The sequence below is a fragment of the Salmo salar genome, chromosome 17 (genome assembly GCF_965601325.2).
Source record: "Salmo salar chromosome 17, fSalSal1, whole genome shotgun sequence".
Classification (NCBI taxonomy): Eukaryota; Metazoa; Chordata; class Actinopteri; order Salmoniformes; family Salmonidae; genus Salmo; species Salmo salar.
The window spans coordinates 19946170-19964913 of NC_138307.1; the positions used below are offsets into that span (position 1 = coordinate 19946170).

Genomic DNA, 18744 nt, shown 5'->3' on the forward strand with positions numbered 1-18744 from the left:
TAATAAAATTGTTCATAGACCAATTTTTTTACTGCGTCTGTGTATAGCCTGCAAGTACATTGAAATTACATTTTTTTGAAGTTCCATCCAAACCTAAATGACATGAAGAATATGTATTTTCAACTTTCAAAACTGAACGTAGACTGTCAGGCATAGCCGTCTTTTCTACGTCTTTTCAATTACATTTTGCTAGGTGGGATGTCCCAAATGACACCCTAGTCATTCTACAGTGGACTCCTTTTGACCAGTGCTTAGAGAGAGAGGAGGGGCTCTGGTCTAAAGTAGTGCACTACATTGGGAATAGGGTGCCATTTGGGAGACCAACACACAGACAACACAGCTGGCCTGGTTGAGTGGTCGCTGTTTGTTCTGGTCTGACTGACACAGGCCTCAATTCCATCAGACACAGATGAAAAATGTCAGCCTGGTGGAGGACAATGAGGCCAGAGGATGTCACCCACCCAGTCAGCTCCACAAAGGACCAACATCATTTAGAAAAGATCAAACCAGCTGTGTGTGTGTGTCTGAGGCAAGCTAGCTCCTCTCTCTGTCACTGCACGCGCTCAGACATGGTGCGGCAGATAGTATTCTTTTGGGCTACCTCGCTCAGGACAGGGAGAGACCACTACTTATACAGGTGAGGATTATTCTGGGCTACCTGGCTCAGGACAGGGAGAGACCACTATTTATACAGGTGAGGATTATTCTGGGCTACCTCGCTCAGGACAGGGAGAGACCACCACTTATACAGGTGAGGATTCTTCTGGGCTACCTGGCCCAGGACAGGGGGAGACCACTACTTATACAGGTGAGGATTCTTCTGGGCTACCTCGCTCAGGACAGGGGGAGACCACCACTTATACAGGTGAGGATTCTTCTGGGCTACCTGGCCCAGGACAGGGGGAGACCACCACTTATACAGGTGAGGATTCTTCTGGGCTACCTGGCTCAGGACAGGGAGAGGCCACCACTTATACAGGTGAGGATTCTTCTGGGCTACCTGGCTCAGGACAGGGAGAGGCCACTACTTATACAGGTGAGGATTCTTCTGGGCTACCTGGCTCAGGACAGGGGGAGACCACCACTTATACAGGTGAGGATTCTTCTGGGCTACCTGGCTCAGGACAGGGAGAAACCACCACTTATACAGGTGAGTGTACAACCAAGTCTTTAGTGTTGTGATGATATGTGTATTTATGACAATGTTGTGAGTGTGTGCGTGCGTGTGTTCAGGTGCCAACCCTAGGACCAACCCCCTCTGGAGCAGCAGCTCTGTGTGAGCCGGCCTCTGCTGTGTGTTGGACTACTGAGTGATGCTATGCTCAGGTAACACCCACAATACTACGGCACAGTATCACGTCACACCATCACAGCTGTTCACACTACTTTCTGACCTGTCAGCCTCTGGGTTGTGTTCATTTGAGAAATGGAAAACATTTTTCTACCAAAAACGTCAATGTGCGTTTTGTACCCAAGGATGTCAGAGGGCAACAATCGGTTAACCAACTAACTGAGGAACTTAATTTAACCTTGTGTAATACCCTAGATGCAGTCACACCCCTAAAAACAAAACAAAAATTGTCATAAGAAACTAGCTCCCTGGTATACAGAAAATACACGTGCCCTGAAGCAAGCTTCCAGAAAATTGGAACAGAAATGGCGCTACACCAAACTGGAAGTCTTCCGATTAGCTTGGAATGACAGTACCATGAGGTATCGAAGAGCCCTCACTGCTGATCGATCATCCTATTTTTCCAACTTAATTGAGGAGAATAAGAACAATCCAAAATGTATTTTTGATACTATCGCAAAGCTAACTAAAAAGCAGCATTCACCAAGAGAGGATGGCTTTCACTTCAGCAGTGAAAAATTCAGGAACTTCTTTGATGGAAAGATCATGATCATTAGAAAGCAAATTACGGACAAATTACAGGCTCCTCTTTAAATCTGCGTATTTCTCCAATGCTCAGTTGTCCTGAGTCTGCACAACACTGCCAGGACCTAGGATCAAGGGAGACATTCACGTTTTTTAATACTATATCCCTTGACACATTGATGAAAAAAGTAATGGCCTCTAAACCTTCAAGCTGCATACTGGACCCTATTCTAACTAAACGACTGAAAGAGCTACTTCCTGTGCTTGGCCCTCCTATGTTGAACATAATAAACAGCTCCCTATCCACTGGATGTGTACCAAACTCACTAAAAGTGGCAGTAATAAAGCCTCTCTTGAAAAAGCCAAACTTTGACCCAGAAAATATAAAAAACTATCGGCCTATATCAAATCTCCCATTCCTCTCAAAAATGTTAGAAAAAGCTGTTGCGCTATTTCATTTGTCTTTCTCTCTTCTCTCTCTCTCTTTCTCTTTCTCCTTCTCTTCTCTCAGAGGACCAGAGCCATAGGTCCATGCCTCAGGACTACCTGGCCTGATGACTCCTTGCTGTCCCCAGTTCACCTGGTCGTGCTGTTGCTCCAGTTTCAACTGTTCTGCCTGCGGTTATGGAACACTGACCTGTTCACCGGACGTGCTACCTTGTCCCGGACCTGCTGTTTTAGACTCTCTCTACCGCACCTGCTGTCTCTAACTCTGAATGATCGGCTATGAAAAGCCAACTGACATTTACTCCTGAGGTGCTGACCTGTTGCACCCTCTACAACCACTGTGATTATTATTATTTGACCCTGCTGGTCATCTATGAACATTTGAACATCTTGGCCATGTTCTCTTATAATCTCCACCCGGCACAGCCAGAAGAGGACTGGCCACCCCTCATAGCCTGGTTCCTCTCTAGGCTTCTTCCTAGGTTCTGGCCTTTCTAGGGAGTTTTTCCTAGCCACCGTGCTTCTACATCTGCATTGCTTGCTGTTTGGGGTTTTAGGCTGGGTTTCTATATAGCACTTTGTGACATCGGCTGATGTAAAAATGGTTTTATAAATACATTTGATTGACGTGTAGTCCCGCCATTTTCTTCTGTTTGTTGCCTAATGATCACGACCCTGATGTCCTTCCCCCTGTCAGAGCTGCTGTAATGCATGCTGGGAGGGATGTAGGTCCACCTGGACAGCAGCGTAGTGTGTGTGAGGCCCAAAAATATAAATTAATAAATATCAGAAAGCCACGCCCCCAAATTACCCCATCCCTTTACATTGCTTAAGCCTGATTTGCGTTGAGACTATGTCAAATTCAATGTCCATCATGGCAGATCTGAACGTAATGCAAGCACAATGTGACTTTCCTGCATCCGAACCTAATACAAAGTGATACTAAACTTACATACCATGCACACTTTTGACATAGTGGAAGATACATACTGAATTTATACTGTTTTTCATACTAACATGGATGCAATGTCCAACCCAAAATATAAGACTGTTTACTCCATTGTTTGTACACAATATAATTGTATAAAAATATAGCAGTTGGCTGCACCATTAATTCGCTTAATATGGAGGTATTAAATAATGCAACATGTATCTTTTGTCACGCTGGATGCTCAAAATATGAAATAAGATTATTAGAGTCATGCTTCTTCAGTAGTGGAATAAAGACAGTTAGTCCGTGAATGTTGTAAATAAATACTGAAGTGATGTATGATTGTTAATAAAATTGTTCATAGACCAATTTTTTATACTGCGTCTGTGTATAGCCTGCAAGTACATTGAAATTACATTTTTTTGAAGTTCCATCCAAACCTAAATGACATGAAGAATATGTATTTTCAACTTTCAAAACTGAACGTAGACTGTCAGGCATAGCCGTCTTTTCTACGTCTTTTCAATTACATTTTGCTAGGTGGGATGTCCCAAATGACACCCTAGTCATTCTACAGTGGACTCCTTTTGACCAGTGCTTAGAGAGAGAGGAGGGGCTCTGGTCTAAAGTAGTGCACTACATTGGGAATAGGGTGCCATTTGGGAGACCAACACACAGACAACACAGCTGGCCTGGTTGAGTGGTCGCTGTTTGTTCTGGTCTGACTGACACAGGCCTCAATTCCATCAGACACAGATGAAAAATGTCAGCCTGGTGGAGGACAATGAGGCCAGAGGATGTCACCCACCCAGTCAGCTCCACAAAGGACCAACATCATTTAGAAAAGATCAAACCAGCTGTGTGTGTGTGTCTGAGGCAAGCTAGCTCCTCTCTCTGTCACTGACCCAGCAGAGGCTGCATTGTTAGCTCTGAGGAGACCTTCCTCTCTTACACTGAGGGAGCAGAGAGAAGGGAGGAGGAGATGGAGGATGGTGGTGAAGGAGGAGAGAAGGGAGGAGGAGATGGGCATGGTGGGGAAGGAGGAGAGGAGGGGGAAAGATGGGGGATGGTGGGGAAGGAAGAGAGGAGAGGGGAGCAGATGGGGACATGGTGGTGAAGGAGGAGAGGAGGGGGGAGGAAATGGGGGATGGTGGGGAAGGAGGAGAGGAGGGGGAGGAGATGGGGGAGGATGGTAAAGGAAGAGAGGAGGGGGAAGAGATGAAGGGATGGTGGTAAAGGAGGAGAGGAGGGGGTAGGAGATGGGGGGATGGTGGTGAAGGAGAGGAGGAGGGGGAGGAGAAGGGGATGGTGGTGAAGGAGGAGAGGAGGGGGAGGAGATGGGGGATGTGGTGAAGGAGGAGAGGATGGGGAGGAGATGGGGGATGGTGTGGAAAGGAGGAGAGGAGGGGGAGGAGATGGGGGATGGTGGTAAAGGAGGAGAGGAGGGGGAGGACTTGGGGGGATGGAGATGAAGGAGTGGAGGGGGAGGGGATGGTGGGATGGTGGTAAAGGAGGAGAGGAGGGGGAGGGGATGGTGGGATGGTGGTAAAGGAGGAGAGGAGGGGGAAGAAGATGGGGATGGAGGTGAAGGACGAGAGGAGGGGAAGACATGGGGGGGAGGAGATGGGGGATGGTGGTGAAGGAGGAGAGGAGAGGGGAGGAAATGGGGATAGTGGTGAAGGAGGAGAGAAGGGGGAGGAGTCGGGGATGTTGGTGAAGGAGGAGAGAAGGGGGAGGAGTCGGGGATGTTGGTGAAGGAGGAGAGGAGGGGGGAGGCAATGGGGGATGGTGGTGAAGGAGGAGAGGAGGGGGAGGAGATGGGGGATGGTGGTAAATAAGGAGAGGAGGGGGAGGAGATGGGGGATGGAGGTGAAGGAGGAGAGGAGGGGGAGGAGATGGGGGATGGTGGTAAATAAGGAGAGGAGGGGGAGGAGATGGGGGATGTGGTTAATAAGGAGAGGAGGGGGAGGAGATGGGGGATGTGGTAAATAAGGAGAGGAGGGGGAGGAGATGGGGGATGTGGTAAATAAGGAGAGGAGGGGGAGGAGATGGGGGATGTGGTAAATAAGGAGAGGAGGGGGAGGAGATGGGGGATGGAGGTGAAGGAGGAGAGGAGGGTGAGGAGATGGGGGATGTGGTAAATAAGGAGAGGAGGGGGAGGAGATGGGGGATGTGGTAAATAAGGAGAGGAGGGGGAGGAGATGGGGGATGGAGGTGAAGGAGGAGAGGAGGGTGAGGAGATGGGGGATGTGGTAAATAAGGAGAGGAGGGGGAGGAGATGGGGGATGTGGTAAATAAGGAGAGGAGGGGGAGGAGATGGGGGATGGAGGTGAAGGATGAGATCCTTATTGCCCTTGTGTGCTGATGGGCGCCATTCCAGCCACCGTAATAATGCAAGACTAATTATTTTCCACAAGAGTGATCACATCTGCTGGGTTTGGAGGACAGTAAAACCGGCAATCGTTTACCATTACATTCAGTGAGGCATTGTGCAAACTTTAGCAGGGGGAATTACTGTTTCCCTCTTTATGAAGGGGTGAGGGAGTGGGAGGGTGTCCTCTTTATGAAGGGGTAGGGGAGTGGGAGGGTGTCCTCTTTATGAAGTGGTGGAGGTGGGGGAGTGGGAGGGTGTCCTCTTTATGAAGGGGTGGAGGTGGGGGAGTGGGAGGGTGTCCTCTTTATGAACGGGTGGGGGAGTGGGAGGGTGTCCTCTTTATGAAGGGGTGGGGGAGTGGGAGGGTGTCCTCTTTATGAAGGGGTAGGGGAGTGGGAGGGTGTCCTCTTTATGAAGTGGTGGAGGTGGGGGAGTGGGAGGGTGTCCTCTTTATGAAGGGGTGGGGGAGTGGGAGGGTGTCCTCTTTATGAAGGGGTAGGGGAGTGGGAGGGTGTCCTCTTTATGAAGTGGTGGAGGTGGGGGAGTGGGAGGGTGTCCTCTTTATGAAGGGGTGGAGGTGGGGGAGTGGGAGGGTGTCCTCTTTATGAAGGGGTAGGGGAGTGGGAGGGTGTCCTCTTTATGAAGTGGTGGAGGTGGGGGAGTGGGAGGGTGTCCTCTTTATGAAGGGGTGGAGGTGGGGGAGTGGGAGGGTGTCCTCTTTATGAACGGGTGGGGGAGTGGGAGGGTGTCCTCTTTATGAAGGGGTGGGGGAGTGGGAGGGTGTCCTCTTTATGAAGGGGTAGGGGAGTGGGAGGGTGTCCTCTTTATGAAGTGGTGGAGGTGGGGGAGTGGGAGGGTGTCCTCTTTATGAAGGGGTGGGGGAGTGGGAGGGTGTCCTCTTTATGAAGGGGTGGGGGAGTGGGAGGGTGTCCTCTTTATGAAGGGGTGGGGGAGTGGGAGGGTGTCCTCTTTATGAAGGGGTGGGGGAGTGGGAGGGTGTCCTCTTTATGAAGGGGTGGGGGTGAGGGAGTGGGAGTGGGGGGTGCTCCTCTTTATGAAGTGGTGGGGGACGGTGCTCCTCTTTATGAAGGGGTGAGGGAGTGGGGGGTGTCCTCTTTATGAAGGGGTGGGGGAGGGGGAGGGAGGGTGCTCCTCTTTATGAAGGGGTGGGGTTGGGGAGTGGGAGGGAGGGAGGGTGCTCCTCTTTATGAAGGGGTGTGATGGTGAAGGAGTGGGAGTGGGAGGGTGCTCCTCTTTATGAAGGGGTGGGGGAGTGGGAGGGTGCTCCTCTTTATGAAGGGGTGGGGGAGTGGGAGGGTGCTCCTCTTTATGAAGGGGTGAGGGAGTGGGAGGGTGTCCTCTTTATGAAGGGGTGGGGGTGGGGGAGTGGCAGGGTGCTCCTCTTTATGAAGGGGTGGGGGTGGGGGAGTGGCAGGGTGCTCCTCTTTATGAAGGGGTGGGGGAGTGGGAGGGTGCTCCTCTTTATGAAGGGGTGGGGGAGTGGGAGGGTGCTCCTCTTTATGAAGGGGTGAGGGAGTGGGAGGGTGTCCTCTTTATGAAGGGGTGGGGGTGGGGGAGTGGCAGGGTGCTCCTCTTTATGAAGGGGTGGGGGTGGGGGAGTGGGAGGGTGCTCCTCTTTATGAAGGGGTGGGGGAGTGGGAGGGTGCTCCTCTTTATGAAGGGGTGGGGTGAGGGAGGGGGAGGTAGGGTGCTCCTCTTTATGAAGGGGTGGGGGTGGGGGAGGGTGCTGCTCTTTATGAAGGGGTGGGGGTGGGGGAGGGTGCTGCTCTTTATGAAGGGGTGGGGGAGGGAGGGTGCGCCTCTTTATGAAGGGGTGGGGGAGTGGGAGGGGGAGTGGGAGGGTGCTCCTCTTTATGAAGGGGTGGGGGTGGGGGAGGGTGCTGCTCTTTATGAAGGGGTGGGGGAGTGGGAGGGGGAGGGAGGGTGCTCCTCTTTATGAAGGGGTGGGGGAGTGGGAGGGGGAGGGAGGGTGCTCCTCTTTATGAAGGGGTGGGGGAGTGGGAGGGGGAGGGAGGGTGCTCCTCTTTATGAAGGGGTGGGGGAGTGGGAGGGGGAGGGAGGGAGGGTGCTCCTCTTTATGAAGGGGTGGGGGAGTGGGAGGGGGAGGGAGGGTGCGCCTCTTTATGAAGGGGTGGGGGAGTGGGAGGGGGAGGGAGGGTGCTCCTATATGGGGTCTCTGAGTCACCACAATTCTCTTTGGATAGAAGGTACAGTACAGTGTTGTACTCACTGACTATACTAAGAGCATTATGATAAAAGCATTATGAAACATCCATCCTTGGGAAAATACAGACATCGGATCAGGACCACGGTGAAACACATTGCTTTTTGTTTGGTCTACTTTTAGACAGGGTGGGACATCGGATCAGGACCACGGTGAAACACATTACTTTTTGTTTGGTCTACTTTTAGACAGGGTGGGATGTTATTTACATTAGCAGGCAAACATGTCATCACTTCTTTAGGCTGCCAAAGGTCAATACAGGTTCACCATTTCCTCTGCTGACTAATCTCTCATGAGAACACACCTAGAGTGAGTTAGCTAGGAGGAAACATTCCCATAATGCAACACTGTGAACATAATGCATCTAATGGTGTAACAGACTCACCGACACAATGATGTATCTGATTTGTTCTGCTGGGCGGGCCTTGAGGAGACACAGTAATGCTGCCCACCCAGGGCCACAGCAAGCATTTATACAACACGTTTTAATTAAAGAACTATTAGGGAATCGATTGTGAAATGGTAAGAGAAAAAATAGGTGTTGATTAATTTGGGCCTGCAGTTTACGGCTCCCTCTCTGTTCATCTCCTGTCCTCCTCCATTGCTTCTCCTCTTTCTCCATCTCTCCTCTCCCTTCCTCCCTGCTGTCTCTTCTGTCATTTCTCCTCTCCCCCATTACTCTCCTCTCGTTTCCTCCATCTCTCATCATCCTTCCTTCCCTCCTTCACTCATGCTCTCTCCCTCACCCCCCCTCTCTCTATTCTTCCCTTTCTCCATCCCTCCTCCTCTCTTCTCTTCCTCCTTCTCTCGTGCTCGCCTAATTAACTGTCAACTGTAGCCATTTATGTTTCTATATTTTATAAGGGAATGAATATTAAACATTCCCCTCTCTCTTCTCTCTCTCCCCTCTCTCCCCTCTCCACCCCCTCCATCCCTTCTCTCCACCCCCTCTCACTCTCTCTCCCCTCTCCATCCCCTCTCCATCCCCTCTCTCAACCTCCTCTACACCCTCTCTCCCCTCTCCATCCCCTCTCCCACCCTCCCCTCTACACCCTCTCCACCCCCTCTCTTCTCTCTCCACCCCCTCACTCCCCTCTCTCCCCTCTCCACCCCCCTCTCCACCCCCTCTCCCACCCTCCCCTCTCCACCCCCTCACTCCCCGATCCAACACCTCTCTCCACTTTCTACCCCCTCACTCCCCTCTCTCCCAACTCCACCACTTCTCTCCCCATCTCTCCTCTCCCTCTCTCCCCTATACAACCCCTCTCTCCCCTCTCCAACCCCTCTCTCCCCCTCACTCCCCTCTCTCCCCTCTCCACCCCTTCTCTCCCCATCTCTCCTCTCCCTCTCTCCCCTATACAACCCCTCTCTCCCCTCTCCAACCCCTCTCTCCCCTCTCCACCCCCTCACTCCCCTCTCTCTCCTCTCCAACCCCTCTCTCCACTTTCTACCCCCTCACTTACTATCCTGTCTGAGGTGGTGACATGAACATGTTACCGTGACGATGAGAGTAAGTGACAGGATTTTGTATAGCTGGAACTTCAAACAGGCTCCCCCACATATATTATGAATATGTGACTGGGAAACCATATCAAAGCACGGGTGAGCATAAAAACACAGGACCCCCAGCAATCCAGATACACTGCTGTCTGATCTCTTCCATGTTGAAACATTTTTTTATTTTTTTATTTCACCTTTATTTAAGCAGGTAGGCTAGTTGAGAACAAGTTCTCATTTGGAACTGCGACCTGGCCAAGATAAAGCGTAGCAATTCGACACATACAACAACACAGAGTTACACATGGAATAAACAAAGCATACAGTCAATAATACAGTAGAACAAAAGAAAACAAAAAGTCTATATACAGTGAGTGCAAATGAGGTAAGTTAAGGCAATAAATAGGCCATGGTGGCGAAGTAATTACAATATAGCAATTAAACACTGGAATGGTAGATGTGCAGAGGATGAATTTGCAAGTAGAGATACTGGGGTGCAAAGGAGCAAGATAAATAAATAAATACAGTATGGGGATGAGGTAGGTAGATAGATGGGCTGTTTACAGATGGGCTATGTACAGGTGCAGTGATCTGTGAGCTGCTCTGACAGCTGGTGCTTAAACCTAGTGAGGGAGATATGAATCTCCAGCTTCAGTGATTTTTGCAGTTCGTTCCAGTCATTGGCAGCAGAGAACTGGAAGGAAAGGCGGCCAAAGTAGGAATTGGCTTTGGGGGTGACCAGTGAGATATACCTGCTGGAGCGCATGCTACGAGTGGGTGCTGCTATGGTGACCAGTGAGCTGAGATAAGGCGGGGCTTTACCTATCAGAGACTTGTAGATAACCTGTAGCCAGTGGGTTTGGCGACGAGTATGAAGCGAGGGCCAACCAACGAGAGCGTACAGGTCACAATGGTGGGTAGTGTATGGGGCTTTGGTGACAAAACGGATGGCACTGTGATAGACTGCATCCAGTTTGTTGAGTAAAGTGTTGGAGGCTATTTTATAGATGACATCACCGAAGTCGAGGATCGGTAGCATGGTCAGTTTTACGAGGGTGTGTTTGGGAGCATGAGTGAAGGATGCTTTGTTGCGATATAGGAAGCCGATTCTAGATTTCATTTTGGATTGGAGATGCTTAATAATGTGAGTCTGGAAGGATAGTTTACAGTCTAACCAGACACCCAGGTATTTGTAGTTACCCACGTATTCTAAGTCAGAGCCGTCCAGAGTAGTGATGCTGGACGGGCGAGCAGGTGCGGGCAGTGATCGATTGAATAGCATGCATTTAGTTTTACCTGCGTTTAAGAGCAGTTGGAGGCCACGGAAGGAGAGTTGTATGGCATTGAAGCTCATCTGGATGTTAGTTAACACAGTGTCCAAAGAGGGGCCAGAAGTATACAGAATGGTGTCGTCTGTGTAGAGGTGGATCAGAGAATCACCAGCAGCAAGAGCAACATCATTGATGTATACAGAGAAGAGAGTCGGCCCGAGAATTGAACCCTGTGGCACACCCATAGAGACTGCCAGAGGTCCGATTTGACACACTGAACTCTATCAGAGAAGTAGTTGGTAAACCAGGCGAGGCAATCATTTGAGAAACCAAGGCTGTCGAGTCTGCCAATAAGAATGTGGTGATTGACAGAGTCGAAAGCCTTGGCCAGGTCGATGAATACGGCTGCACAGTAATGTCTCTTATCGATGGTGGTTAGGATGTCGTTTAGGACCTTGAGCATGGCTGAGATGCACCCATGACCAGCTCTGAAACCAGATTGCAAAGCGGAGAATGTACGGTGGGATTCGAAATGGTCTGTAATCTGTTTGTTAACTTGGCTTTCGAAGACCTTAGAAAGACAGATATACGTCCGTAGAAGTTTGGGTCTAGAGTGTTACCCCCTTTGAAGAGGGGGATGACCGCAGCAGCTTTCCAGTCTTTGGGAATCTCAGCCGATACGAAAGAGAGGTTGAACAGGCTAGTAATAGGGGTTGCAACAATTTCGGCAGATCATTTTAGAAAGAGAGGGTCCAGATTGTCTAGCCCGGCTGATTTGTATGGGTCCAGATTTTGCAGCTCTTTCTGAACATCAGCTATCTGGATTTGGGTGAAGGAGAAATGGTGGGGGCTTTGGCGGGTTGCTGTGGAGGCTGCCGGGCAGTTGACCAGGGTACGGGTAGCCAGGTGGAAAGCATGGCCAGCCGTAGAGAAATGCTTATTGAAATTCTCAATTATAGTGGATTTATCGGTGGTAACAGTGTTTCCTAGCCTCAGAGCAGTGGGCAGCTGGGAGGAGGTGCTCTTATTCTCTATGGACTTTACAGTGTCCCAGAACTTTTTTGAGTTAGTACTACAGGATGCAAATTTCTGTTTGAAAAAGCTAGCCTTAGCTTTTCTAACTGCCTGTGTATATTTGTTCCAAACTTCCCTGAAAAGTTGCATATCGCGAGGGCTATTCGATGCTAATGCAGAACGCCACAGGATGTTTTTGTGCTGGTCAAGGGCAGACAGGTCTGGAGTGAACCAAGGACTATATCTATTCCTAGTTCAATTTTTTTTTGAGTGGGTAATGCTTATTTAAGATGGTGAGGAATGCACTTTTAAAGAATAGCCAGGCATCATCTACCGACGGGATGAGGTCAATGTCATTCCAGGATACCCCGGCCAGATCGATTAGAAAGGCCTGCTTGCAGAAGTGTTTTAGGGAGCGTTTGACAGTGATGAGGGGTGGTCGTTTGGTCGCAGACCCATTACGGATGCAGGCAATGAGGCAGTGATCACTGAGATCTTGATTGAAAACAGCAGAGGTGTATTTGGAGGGCGGGTTAGTTAGGATGATATCTATGAGGGTGCCCGTGTTTACGGATTTGGGGTTGTACCTGGTAGGTGAGATTGAGGGCATCAATCTTAGATTGTAGGATGGCTGGGGTGTTAAGCATGTCCCAGTTTAGGTCACCTAGTAGCACGAGCTCAGAAGATAGATGGGGGGCAATCAATTCACGTATGGTATCGAGGGCACAGCTGGTGGCAGAGGGAGGTCTATAGCAAGCGGCAACAGTGAGAGACTTGTTTCTGGAAAGGTGCATTTTTAGAAGTAGAAGCTCGAATTGTTTGGGTACAGACTTGGATAGTAATACAGAACTCTGCAGGCTATCTTTGCAGTAGATTGCAACACCGCCCCCTTTGGCAGTTCTATCTTGGCGGAAAATGTTATAGTTAGAAACATGTTTGGATACAGAGGAGATGAACAGTGTCTACAGTATTTACTGTGAATTTTACATCTGTGATTTGACTGCTGCCTTAGTTGCTCAGTAGAGCCTATGGCCTTAGCACTGTCAGTGAATGGACTGCGTAGAATCACCCTCCATCCCCAAACATTTTATCTGATAAACCCAGCCCAGCTTTTATCTGACATAATTTTAAACCACATAATGACTCGCACCTCTTTTCCTGATTGCCACGTTGTACCTCCGCCTCCTGTGTTCATCACCGTGACACATTTACATCAAAGGAAAACCTCCATCATGACCCATTTTCTCTCCCTCCGCAGCTGCTTGTGCTTTAGGCCAATCACAGCGCGGCAGGAAGTATCCCATGTATCCCTGTGATGAGCGGCTGGTTAGGCACACTAATGAACATCATTCATGCTCAGTCACTGTATTCAGGCCAATCATCAGTAGGAATACTAACATCAACCCATCTTAAATGATTGAAAGGTTAATTCCCCATATTATCCAGGTGATCAAACACAGACAGCGTCCATGTTGTATGTTGAGGTAAACCAGATCAGATGCTTTTCGCCATTCAGAGAACATACAGGATTCAACATGTCGGATCGCTGCGGAGCTCTCAAGTGCTCCCTGTGTCCAAGTTGATTTTGCCTTCCAAATAAAGCATCGCTGGCAATTTCATCTTTAATTTCAAGTAGTGTGATATATACTGAGTGGGCTATACTGAGAGGCCCATATTGACTCAAATCAAATCAAAGTTTATTAGTCACATGCAACGAATACATCACGACTCCAATACTTCCCACAGTTGTGTCAAGTTGGCTGGATGTCCTTCAGGTGCTGGACCATTCTTGATACACACGGGAAACTGACACACTCAAACCGGTGCTCCTGGCATCTACTACCATACCCCGTTCAAAGGCACTTAAATATTTTGTCTTGCCCATTCACCTTCTGAATTGCACACATACACAATCCATGTCTCAATTGTCTCAAATCTTAAAAATCCTTCTTTTACCTGTCTCCTCCGCTTCATCTATACTGATTGAAGTGGATTTAACAAGTGACATCAATAAGGGGTCATAGCTTTTATCTGGATTCACCTGGTCAGTCTATGTCATGGAAAGAGCAGTTTCTGTACACTCAGTTTAAATTGTCCCCGTAATCTCAGTAATAAGCACACTGGATGGTTTTCCATTCACAGCAGGCTAAACTGAGTGTCTAGCCTACCCATTTTGAATCAATGCAAATATCCCTTGGTAAAATGATCTACTAAGGTAAAACAGTACTGTGGTACTAATAGTGGCCATATCTTTGGTTAACGTAGCACACAGAGACAGTGCTTGTCTGGGAACATAAACCCGTTGGTGTCTTACCTAACTGCAGCTCCAGGATGCTGAGTTTGCTTTCTGAGGGGAACAGGATCTTTGGAGGCTTGTCTGTCAGAGGGGCTGGAAGACAAAAAGAAAACATTTCAATTCATTTCCACACTTCTGACATTTGTCCATTGAGCCATATACTTATCAAAATGTCTTCATAAACCCGAGCACAGCGCTGAAGAGCGAGCTGAGAATACAGTGCAGACACAGTATGGAAGCTGAAGCAGTAGACAGAGGGAAACTGTTAAAGGATATCCCCTTCTCCAAAAGCCTCCAACATCAATCTACTTCAAAACTTTACCCTGGCAACCGTTTTTAATCCCAGCTAACGGCTTCAGTACCTTGTGGACCAAGCACGTCAGTGACTCCACTGGCTGTGCTACAGTGTGAACATGGATTCAGGTTGGATGGGTATTTACCCCAAAACCCCGGTTTATTCTCTGTTATGTAGGGAAGGTCTTCAGTAGCGTTCACGGATATCTTAGCAGCTATTTACATATGTCACATTCATATGTCACATTCATATGTCAGATTGTTGCGACGACTCGTCACAGCAGAACAAAATACCTATAAATAATCCATTGGTGAATTTCCTTCAACCTCGATGTTGAGTTAGATGGATCAAGCCAGCCACAGAGGGAGGACAAGGAGAAATATGTAGTGTGTGACTGGAAGTGCTATCCTGTCATGATGAGCTTAATCGTATCAAGCTGCTCGTTTTTCAGCCGCCCGGATTCCAACTTGCGTACGGTCCGGATGCATTTAAAGGGGCTACGTTCGGTTTAGTCTTAGTGTATTCTCAGACTACACAGAGAGAATACATCTAATATCCATATTCTGTGAAGTGCAAGCCTATTTACCATAAACGTAAAAAAATGTATCCGCGCTGCAATGAAACACTCTTGGGTACGACATATGGCATCGCTGAAATCTGTATTTGTATTGTTGTTCAAAGCCTTTAACTCAGAGGCAAATAACTGGTGGTGGTGGTGGCACTGTATACTGTAAGAAGCAGTGGCAACATAAATAAGCTTTACAAAGGAGGAGGTAGGAACCCAGGAAGTGCTTTAGATACTTCATACTCATACAGATGCTGGATCTTAATTTGATCACAGCAGGAAATGAAAACTTGTAATGTATTCAAGGTTTAAAAAGGCTTCTAAAGTTTGCAATTTCCACTTGTGTCAGACTTGATTTGCCCTAACTAAAAATGTATCACCCCCTACAAAAATATACATTAATTATAATCCACACAATAATTCACATTTCCTGTTGCTGCAGGATTATCTTCCTGCTGTTGGTCAAATTAAGAGCTGTACTTGTCATCCTTCTTGTCAACTAATGTTCTCTGTCCAATAGAGTGTTCGGCTTTTTATCTGGTTCTATAGCTTCACATGTCATATTTACCAAAAGTAATGACTAATCATGCTCATTATTCACAATGTAAAGGTCAGTGACTTCTGCAGCTAATGCATCAGCTAAAGAGGTCAGCTGTACATTAAACAGCACATGAACACATGCACGGTGGATATAACAGTTAAAAGAATGGACAAAAGCAATCTAGTACAATGACAAAACTAGTTGGGTCTTCCCTTAGACCTGAATTCAAACTGATCATTAATGGAAGGTTTCTTATGTAACATATTTCCTATGAGACAAGTAAAATCTTCTTCTGATCAGCAATTATCTCTTCTCCCCCCCCATGTTCTACTGTAGATATGCATAATTAATGAACACTTGTTTGATACTGCAGCGATGATAAAATCGTAGCTATGAGAGGTCACAGATGATTCACCATTGTGAAGATACTAGTTTTCTGTCTGTTTCGACCCCCATTGGAATACACCAGCCCCAATTAGGCCTAGCGAGAAGTAACAAAAGATCTGCACTTAGGGCCATCCCATGATCATTAGTGCTTAATTGGGCACCCTCTTCAAAGTGGCATTGGAAAGTCCTCATATCTAAGATAATTTATTTAAGAGTAGTAAGAGTATGAACAATCAGTCTGAGTGTGAAAACGGTCAGGGAGAAACTCTTATAGGGGAATGAATTCTGGCACAAAACAACATGGCAGCTGTAGAGTTGGTAGTAGTCAGAGGTGTAGGTACACTGTGTGGTGTTTCCTGTATGTGTTGCCAGTCTAGTCTGCTTGCTCATTAAAGAACAGCAGTTGAATGTGTTCATTTATCATCAGGTACAAACAGCCTTCACTAAATCTTTTTGGGGGGATACCTGTGTCTTTCTATCCAGTGTTGCAACAATTTGCCATGGTCCATACTGCTTTGCAACTGCAGCTTGGTGAACCAAAAGTAGGACTGAAAAAGGTCATTGATGTACCATACACAGTCTTAGTGAAAAATAACCTCTTTGGAGCAAAATGGATGACATTTGGGAGTCAATGGTTCTCATTTGACACATTAAAGTCTATTCTCTGGTGACTGTGTGAAATGACTCTCCATCATGCAGTGATAATGTGGTGCCGTCTCAATTCATGACTAATGAGCCAAACCACGACACCGTCCCCATTCGGAGAGAGAGAGAGGGCCGAGACCAAATCGTGACACCAAAACTCGTTAGTTACGAACTCAAACTAGAGCCTCGATCCACAAAATGTTTCCCTGGCGGGAGCACGAGCAAAGCTCCGCTCACGGAAAATCTCATTATGTTAATTTTCTTTATGAAATATGCATTGAATATTTTGTTTAATCACGACATGAAAAAGAAAACACAGTCGTTCCCGAAAATGATTAGTCCAACATGAGGCAGGCATGAACAGGGTACAAAAAGTCTGTGGACGCCATTTTGGCAGGAGGGTGACCATAGTTCTGATAACTGAAAGAGAGAAACTGAGCAGTACTTTGATATGATGAGAACTCATAGTAGTACCACAGTGGACTCAACATTGACCAATTATAGGCCAAACACAATATGTATTCAGAGTTTCCTAAATCCATTGGTATTGACTGTGAGGCAGAATATTAATAACCTTAATCCATTGGTATTGACTGTGAGGCAGAATATTAATAACCTTAATCCATTGGTATTGACTGTGAGGCAGAATATTAATAACCTAAATCCATTGGTATTGACTGCGAGGCAGAATATTAATAACCTAAATCCATTGGTATTGACTGCGAGGCAGAATATTAATAACCTAAATCCATTGGTATTGACTGTGAGGCAGAATATTAATAACCTGAATCCATTGGTATTGACTGTGAGGCAGAATATTGATAACCTAAATCCATTGGTATTGACTGTGAGGCAGAATATTAATAACCTAAATCCATTGGTATTGACTGTGAGGCAGAATATTAATAACCTAAATCCATTGGTATTGACTGTGAGGAAGAATATTAATAACCTAAATCCATTGGTATTGACTGTGAGGCAGAATATTAATAACCTAAATCCATTGGTATTGACTGAGGCAGAATATTAATAGTGGATTGCTTGGTGAGATTCATATCACACATTACCATTGATGTAACCAGTTATGGATTTATCTGATTGTAATTTCTTCTTTGAGATGACTAGAGACATTCACAGACACAGACGCACACACACAGAGTAGGTACTGTATTGTAGGCTCTCCTCAGGGACTGGCTAGAGATGTAGCTGGACCTGGATGGAGCCACCTACCTACACGACCTTCCCTATCTCCATAGGATTCTGGAGCTAACTGCCTCTCAGTCCCTGTCTCTGTAGGGTTCTGGAGGTACCTGACTACGCTTCCCTGTCTCTGTAGGGTTCTGGAGCTATCTGACTACACTTCCCTGTCTCTGTAGGGTTCTGGAGCTACCTGACTACACTTCCCTGTCTCTGTAGGTTTCTAGAGCAACCTGACTACCCTTCCCTGTCTCTCACCTCCTCCCTGTAGGCTGTCTCGTCGTTGTTGATGATCAAGCCTACCACTGTAGTGTCGTCAGCAAACTAGATGATTGAGTTGGAGGCATGCATGGCTATGCAGTCATGGGTGAACAGGGAGTACAGGAGAGGGCTGAGAACGCACCCTTGTGGGGCCCCAGTGTTGAGGATCAGCGGAGTGGAGATGTTGTTTCCTACATTCACCCCCTGGGGGCGGCCGTCAGGAAGTCCAGGACCCAGTTGCACAGGGCGGGGTCGAGACCCAGGGTCTCAAGCTTAATGATGAGTTTGGAGGGTACTATGGTGTTGAATGCTGAGCTGTAGTCAATGAACAGCATTCTTACATAGGTATTCAGTGTGCAATGTGATGGCGATTGAATAGTCTGTGCACCTATTGGGGTGGTAAGCAAATTGGAGTGGGTCTAGGGTGACTAGTAGGGTGGAGGTTATATGATCCTTGACTCGTCTCTCAAAGCACTTCATGATGACAGAAGTGAGTGCTACGGGGCGGTAGTCATTTAGTTCAGTAACCTTAGCTTTCTTGGGAACAGAAACAATGGTGGCCATCGTGAAGCATGTGGGGACAGCAGACTGGGATTGATTGAATATGTCCGTAAACACACTAGCCAGCTGGTCTGCGCATGATTTGAGGACACGGCTGGGGATGGCGTTTAGGCCGGCAGCCTTGCGAGGGTTAACACGTTTAAATGTTTTACTCACGTCGGCCACAGAGAAGGAGAGCCCACAGTCTTTGGTAGCGGGCTGTGTCGGTGGCACTGTATTGTCCTCAAAGTGCGCAAAGAAGTTGTTTAGTTTGTCTGGGCGTAAGACGTCGATGTCCGCGACAGGACTGTTTTTTTTTTGTAATCCGTGATTTTTATGTAGATCCTGCCACATACTTCTCC

At 47.6% G+C, this 18744-nt stretch overlaps 1 protein-coding gene across 1 annotated transcript in view; it reads right to left on the reverse strand.

Annotated features, from left to right (window-relative positions):
• The window catches only part of LOC106575569 (interleukin-1 receptor accessory protein-like 1), a 401023-nt gene that overhangs the window by 193116 nt on the left and 189163 nt on the right, over positions 1-18744 (reverse strand). Inside the window, exon 6 of the mRNA XM_045699173.2 lies at positions 13970-14044. Within this exon, the coding sequence (XP_045555129.1) occupies positions 13970-14044 (75 nt within the window). The remainder of the gene's footprint in view (positions 1-13969; positions 14045-18744) is intronic.